The 7,848-nt window shown below is 52.1% G+C and overlaps 1 protein-coding gene across 1 annotated transcript; it reads right to left on the bottom strand.

The window, feature by feature from the left end:
- Positions 1–2,884: 2,884 nt before the first annotated feature.
- NCS57_01481600 (uncharacterized protein) lies at positions 2,885–4,633 on the bottom strand (the record flags this gene model as incomplete). Its single annotated transcript, XM_053064402.1, has 4 exons — positions 2,885–3,086; positions 3,139–3,355; positions 3,421–3,893; positions 3,942–4,633. 4 exons carry the CDS (start codon positions 4,631–4,633, stop codon positions 2,885–2,887), a joined length of 1,584 nt encoding a protein of 527 aa, XP_052906286.1.
- Between the last annotated feature and the right edge of the window lie 3,215 nt (positions 4,634–7,848).

Here is a 7,848-nt window from a genome sequence, read left to right as displayed (position 1 = left end):
TGAACTCTAATATCTAAGAAGTTAATGCATGGTCAGCTCTCTAAACTAGCTCCCCGCTTATATACTGAGCGCAGGTGTCATCGGCGACCTTATTATTATACCCACGTTTGGATATGGCGCTTCGGCATGTCCGCGGGTTATTGGTTAGAGTCAGCACTTGCGTTCAGGTGCGGCTGCGTGTCTTGGCGAAATTTCCCTACTAAGCCCCGCACCCCAGAAACCTACGGTCGCACATTACCACATGGGTGACAAAACCATGTACAAAAATGACTGGAGCTATCTCGCACATAGTCTTTTGGAAGTTTTATATGGGGCTACAGTAGTGATCTCATAGCGCACTGTATTTAATGTAGCAGAGCTGATGCCAATCATGCCATACCAAGCAGGACTGACGCCATACCATGCCCACGAAATTCCCTCGGCACCGAAGCTCCGATAACGCCGGTTTAGAGGGGGCGGGATATTGCAGCTGGAAGCCTTAGAGGAGACATGAACACCGGCCTCTACCACGATCTCGAACCCCTGGTCTGCGTCCCGCACGATGCCAAGGCCCCGTAAGGACTTGGACCCCGTAAAGGACTGGATCCCCGAGCAGCGGCGAGAAGGACTCTCCATTGACACTATCTGTGCCCATCTCCGCGACGATGGACACGTACTCGACGTCAGAACCCTGAAAAGGAGGCTAGCGGAATGGGACGCCCAGGAGTACTCCCCCCTTCACTCAAAGATTGATACCAACACCTTCGTCGAGCTGATCAAAGGCTACTTCTACCGATACGGATATAGCGACACTTCTATCGTCCGTGATCTCAAGCGACGCGGCATCGAGATCTCCGAGCGGACTGTACAGGAGTATCATCTGAAGCATAGCATAAAGCGGCGCTTCCGAGATCTGGCTGAACGACAGGAGGCTATTCAAAAAGCAAGAGAGTTCCTCTTCCAAGACGACCGTCAGTCTTCAAGCATCAGAGGATTTGGCAGGGGGTATCTATACCATTACGTCCGCATCCGTGCCGGCGTCCTTGTCGGCCAGAATACCTTATATCGCGAGTACCAAACGAACCCAGAGTAGAAGAAGCGGGCCGAGCAAAGACGCCTTGCTGATTGGAAGCACCGGAAGAACTTCCAGGTTCCTGGGCCTAACTTTATGTGGTCTCTCGATGGGTACGAGAAGCTCAAGAACTTCGGCTTCTCTATCTACGCCTGTATCGACACGTACTCGAGAGCCATCATCTGGATATATGTCGGCAGGGGGAACATGACTGCGCTGAGTTCACTCAAACAGTTTCTACGGACTGTGTCGTACTCAGGGGTCCGCCCCCTTTTCACCCACTCGGATCACGGTATCGAGACTCCTCTTTGGGCCGGAGCCCAGGCGATTCTCGCCGACCTTGATCAGACAGAGCTTCGGTATACCACCGAGGATAACGACCAACGAGTCCAGGCAGGGACATCTTACGAATCTATCGAATCGAACGCCAAGAAATTCTTGTCCTGTAGATTCGCATCGAATCGAATGTGTCCTCCGTAGATTCGATATCTATCGAATGCCAAGATTCGATCGAATTCGATTCGAACCCGATCGAACGTAGACCTAATCCCGGCGGAGACCGAAACACCAATAGGACCTAGGACCAAATGGATCGTTGTCATCATCACCAGGCATTCATGACTTCATACCCCGACGTACGAAGGGTAAGAGATGCAGAGGGGTTTTAGAGAACATCACGGCTGTAGATGAGGCGTCGCAGAACATTTTCAATTGTGCAAGGCAGGTAATCAGCGCTCGCAATAGTCCAGACCATTTGGACTATTAGTCCAGACTGCAGATCAGGGCAGGGAATACGGACGCCCGGTGTGGACGCTAAGTACGCTAGGTTGTTGGCATGGTGTTACAAAACCAGGGTACCCATGATTGTTGCTGCGCCAACCATTTGTTTTGGATATTTCTGATCAATTTACTGGTGCGATCCGGATCAACAAGGCTTGTTTCAAGGGACGCATCATCCTAGTCGTCAATCCACGAACGCCCGTCGTGGATTGATTATTGATCTTAGATTGCAGTCTGGACTAATAGTCCAAATGGTCTGGACTATTGCGAGCGCTGCAATAAGATCACACAGGTTTCGCCTACACGAGGCTACGCGATGGAGCTTGGCGCCGCCATCACTGTCCTGCTTGCGTCGCGACTCGGCCTTCCCGTCTCGACCACCCAGTGTTTGACAGGAGCTGTTGTCGGGGTTGCCCTTATGAACGCCGACCTGGGTGCCGTCAACTGGCGCCAGTTACTCTGGATTTTCAGCGGTTGGGTCTTGACGCTTCCGTCGGCTGGTCTGATTGCTGGTCTGCTAACCGTCATGGCCTTGAATGCTCCTCAATTCGGTTAATCTTCATCAATATGATGGAATGCGGATGTTCCTGTATGCTAGTTAATCCAGGTCACTTGTTATGGCGCCGTGAGGTTCCAAAAGGAGGCACTCAGCTAGGCTGGTTTTTCAGCCTTCATCTGAATACCATCCACCTGTCAACCTAGCACCGATCCACGAATGCAGACATTGAAATAAAAGATCAGTGTAGATTCTATTGTTCCCCCATATCTAAGGAGCGACGAAGGTTGGTCTCTTATACTCGTGTTCAATCTGTTGATCTCATAGGCAGCAGGCTGCTGCCTGATGCTAGTTGAGGTCGTTCACGATGATCGTGATCCTTGCCTAATTTTGGCCTCATTCCAACAACCTGATCTTGACAAGTTTCCTCCAACAGTAAGTGAAGGTCTCCGGAGCTTGACAACTATTGGTCTGGACTATTAGGAGCTCTGACTGAACCCTGGTTGGACTACCAAGCCGGTGCAATGGCCATGATCATCATCATTCTAGAAATGGAATCAAGCTTTTTTAAGCCCCACCCAGAGATCATTCGCAAGTTTCGTCGTGATGGCCATGTCATGACGCATCGGCCTGTCGTCCCTCGCCTCTATGCCCTCAAACATCTGAAACAGCCTTACCAGGACATAGCTCATCTGCACAAGCGCAAACTGTTGCCCGATGCAGATCCTCGGGCCACCCGAAAACGGTACGTATTCCCACCTACACCGGGCGTCAGAGACAATAACATCTAATGTGGCCAGGGGCAACTCACAACACGCGCAGATCGTTCCATCGTTCAGGTCGGAATTCCTCCGCGTCGGGACCGAACAAGTCCTCCCTCCGCTGCATGCTATAAAGCGACCATCGGGCGGCTGTTCCCTTGGGGACGAAAAGGGGTGACGTTCCGTCCCGTCCTCCTCCTACAGGAAGGATCGTGTCTCGCACCGCCGAGCGGGACATTGTTGCCACTGGTGCGTAGAGCCGTAGGGCTATGGATGTTAGTCCATGATGCACAAACTTTCGATAGCCGATCGGGGGAACCGTTACGACATACCCTCCTTGAGTACCATATTCAGATACTTCAGATTCTTCATTACCTCCCAAGTGGGCGACCTGTCGTCCAACTCCAAGATCTCCTTTCGTAGGTCCTTGACAACATCAGGACGCCTAGCCAAGACCCAAAACAACGAAGAGAGAACCCCAGCCGTCGTATCTCGGCCGGCAAGGATGAGCGAGAGCAGCTGGGATCGGATGTACAGAGGGCTCCGTTCTGAGTCCATCATTTCATTGAGGAAAACGTAGCCGCGTTCCGGGGTTTTCTTCTCCGCCCGCACCTTTTCCACGTAGTTGTCGACGAACTGGTGGACGATGCGGAGCCCTTCGGCGAACTTCTTGTCGCGGTCTAGCAACGCCATGATGCCGAGACGAGCGCGGGTCGCTGAGCGGGCATTGACATAGTCAAACATCTTGCAGAACTCGACCGCTTCCGGCGAAGGGTCTGTGAGCATGTTTGTCGAGTAGCCGAACCTGCGCCCGTCAGCCCCGTTGACTAGCTCTGATGTAACTGAAACTCACATGAAGTCCGTCGCTGAGTCCATGGTCATCCTGTAGAAGAGGTCCTGCAGATCGACTGTCTCGCCGTTCTTGGGGATAATGTCAAGCAAACGGCCGACATGCCGCTCGAAACATGCCAGATCTGCGATCTGGTTACGGACGAAGGCGGGCCGCATCATAGCCCTGCTGTCATGCCATTTTGCGCCATTAGACGAGAAGATGGAATCCGGGCCGAGGATAGGCAGGACCGCGTCCAGACGTGGTCCAGCGACGGGCCAGTCGTCGAAGGACGTGGAGAGGATGGCTTTTAGGTTCTGCGGGTCGTTGGTCATGAGAATCCACTTGCCCATCGCCTTCACCCAAAATGTGTTCCCCACGCGCTTGAAGGTGCTCTGCCAGGTCTCCAGCAGCGTGTTGCTCTCGAGTGCCTTGAGTGAGAGGCGCAGCCAGTCGAGGCCAAGTATGGGCTCACTATGGAGATAGACGGGGCAGGGACTGCAATTGTGGGTGCGCATCTTGGAAAGGTACTTGGCCTCGTTATACAGGGCCATTGCAATGGGGATGAGAAGAGCCGCAAGACTCGAGCGTGTGATGTGGTGAAGAGGCGTCGGATAGATTGTCCTAGTCAGGGACAGGTAAGTTTCAGCCGCTGTCCAGACGATATAGGTCGTCAAGACGGCGGACAGGGCATAGTAGAGGTATTCTCGCGTCATATCCTACTGTCTGATGTCCGAATTTCTCGCAGTTATGGAGGTTCGTTTTACGCTATATGGAATAGGATGTAGGGAGTGCGACCGATTATTTAAGTAACAACACTCAAGAGGGCGAGTCCCGATCCACGTAAGCGAATGTTACATTCATGATGACGTTTAGTGCTGACGAATTGTGAGAGTTGTGGGACATGTGAGACTAATAGCATACCGAAGCGGGCTTGAAGTTAGATGTGTGGGGAGCAGAGAACTTGCCAATCATGAATCTGACCATCCCACCACCATTTGCGCCCTGTACCCAAGCCTGTCATCTCTGTCTCACTCAGCCGCACGATTCCATGGTATCCGTGGCATCAGCTTGCTCAAGTATCAGCAGCAGCAGCAACAGCCGCTCAGCGAGCCCGGCGTTAGAAAAGCCACAACAGCACCGTATGTGCCGGGAGGTCAAGACAGTCAGGGACTTATGCAGAGAGTGGACAGCTGGGCTACGAGGCCAGGTAGCTATTTCTGCCCTCGATAGCCGCTGGGGAAGCGGGTGGCGGGCGGGCCGGCAGAGCGAGCTGCAGTGGTACTCCTTACGGCTCGAGATCATTAAGGAGATTCGACGTATAGCGCAGGCACAGCGTACAGGCGAGGAGGCTGCTATGCACGCCATGAGCTTGCGGCAGCAGCAGATGGGCTGCTCGCTTGACCAGCTCTGCAAGCTCCTCCGGGCTAATAGAAAGGCCCGGCTGGCTACCCAGAAGAGGAAGAAGTGACGCAGTGACGCAGTGACGATAGGAGTACCGGTAGTAGGTAGGGAGATATTGTATGAGAAGGGTTATCTCCTGGCCACCTTGTAAGGGAGAAGCGAAGATAGAGAGCATATACGTGGAGACCCCACCTTTGGCCAGCACCCCCCTTTAGCCACATCATCATAGACTTCATCCTTGGCGATGCGAATAATTAAGTTGGCCACAGAATTATCATTTTACGTCGTATGAAGCTCAAAATTATATTATTATAATTGGAAATGGACAAAGAACGTGAATATCGAATTTCTTGCGCTCTCAAAGACCTCAAACACGCTCCGCTCGTGCAAGTTGCTTCTACGCACGCCATCTCACGCGGGAGTCTTCGCAACCGCAAAAAAGGCGGCACCAACGCTCGCGATGCTCAAATTCCGGCTCAAAAGTTGAATCCGGATCAAGAGAAGAATCTAGTCAGTTGGATTTTAAACGAAGAAGCTGCTGGCCGCGGCCAAAGCAAGGCAAATATACGCAAGTTTGCGGACCTCATACTCAAGCACGATGGACGAGACGAACACGTCGGCCATAACTGGGTCAACCGCTTTATTGCGCGCCATAAGGACATCAAAATGAAGCCACCACGACCTACAGACGCCGTACGAGCGAATGAGACTACGGAGGAGCAGTTACAGCGCTTTTTTCGACTCCTGGAGCACCAAATCGAGGATAAGGATATCGACTGGACCACGTTGCACAATATCGACGAACATGGAGTTGCTGAAGGGGAGACTAAGGCCGGAAGAGTCGTAGGGACTTCCTTTACATCCTTCGCAACCGTCTCAGCGAGCGATTCTCGTACCTGGGTCTCGATAATCGAGTGTATTTCAGCTTGTGGCACCAGTACGACGCCGGTGGTGATTTTCACCGGTCAGAACCTTCAGGGCCAGTGGTTTGACCCTCCGTGGCCGGATTGGAAGTACGACTGCACATCTACAGGCTGGTCGAATAGCCTGATCTTCAGGAAATGGTTCGTCGAGGTGTTTCTGCCGGAAACAGAGCCTGCTCCCGGGAAATGGCGACTCCTTATTCTCGACGGCCACAGCTCTCATGTGACAGTAGAGATAATGTTCCTGGCTTGGTTAAATAAGGTACAGCTTCTTTACTTACCGCCACACTCGTCTCATACCACACAACCTCTCGACGTTGGGATCTTTGCGGTTCTCAAGCGATTTTTTCACCAGGAGACTGAGAAGTATGCAACCTTCGCAGCCAGGTCTCCTATTCAAAAACGACGCTTCATATACTCTTATGAAATAGCTCGAAAGAAAGCCCTGACCGAGAGAAACATCCGACACTCATTCCGGGGCTCAGGAATCTATCCTATCGACATTGAGAAGCCGATGAAGCAGATTGTCAATACCAAGCGCCCTCCCCCGCCGGATTTGACACCATCAACACCAAAAAAGCAGAAGCCGCTAGCTCGTGATAATCTTCGTACGCCAAAGAACGAGAGGGATGTCAAAAGACGGCTAGATCAGGCCCGGTATGGCGATGGCGGCGTCAATCGTGAAGCCCGACATCTAATTAACCAGAACGGCAAGCAGATCACTCATTTAAATAGCATTATCGCCAGCCAGAAGCAGAGAATTGAGTTCCTAGAGGACAAGCTGGAGTCGCAGAAGCCCACCGGCAGGAAGGCCGTTGATTATGACCCTAACGAGAGGTTTGCGCGCATCGAGGAAATTGCGTACGCTCATTATGAGGCGGCGAAGGCACCTACGGAATACCGCGACCGTGAGGCGCCCAAATTACAAGAGAATTCCATCAGAGTAGCAGAAAAGAAAGAGCAGGGTCTGCAGAGTGTATTCCAGGGTCAACTGAATTGATTACATTATTTTTCGTTGAGAAATTGCTGATTTACGTGATGTGTGCATTTTGGTGTTGAGGCAATTTCCACTGGCCAGAGGGGGGTGGTGGCCAAAGCTAGGGTCCCCACGTTACAGAACACGTACCGGTAATTACAACTTCAATCATCAGCACTCTCGCCTCCAGAGATCAATCAATCATTCATCTCCATATCCACTCCATCTTCCCTCCGTCTTGAATATATATGCTTGAATCCGATAATAGTTATTCCCTCGTGCGACACTCGAGAGGGCAAGGAATTGCGCTCTGGCTGGGTGGCCGTGGAGAGGGGTGAATATTGGAGTGTATCTGACGCAAGCTGACCGGCCGTGCATAAGGGATCCAGCCCATCGTGCGAGATGTTGGGGCCAGCCCTGCTCACGGAGTCGCAGAATTAGTCTGTTGCGCATCACTGTGTCCAGGGTTGAAAGCCACTCCACTCAATCCACTGGCTGCTCGAGTGGAGTGGGTAGATCATAATCCACTGAATATCTCAGTATAGTGGATCCACTGGAAGCTATCGTGGATTGGGTGGATTGGGTGGATTGGCAAGTGCCTCTATTCTTGATGCCATGATGGTGAAGC

This window comes from Fusarium keratoplasticum, chromosome 14, assembly GCF_025433545.1.
Source record: "Fusarium keratoplasticum isolate Fu6.1 chromosome 14, whole genome shotgun sequence".
Lineage (NCBI taxonomy): Eukaryota > Fungi > Ascomycota > Sordariomycetes > Hypocreales > Nectriaceae > Fusarium > Fusarium keratoplasticum.
Note: the sequence above shows the minus strand (reverse complement) of the source record. Positions and strands in the feature narration are given on the sequence as shown.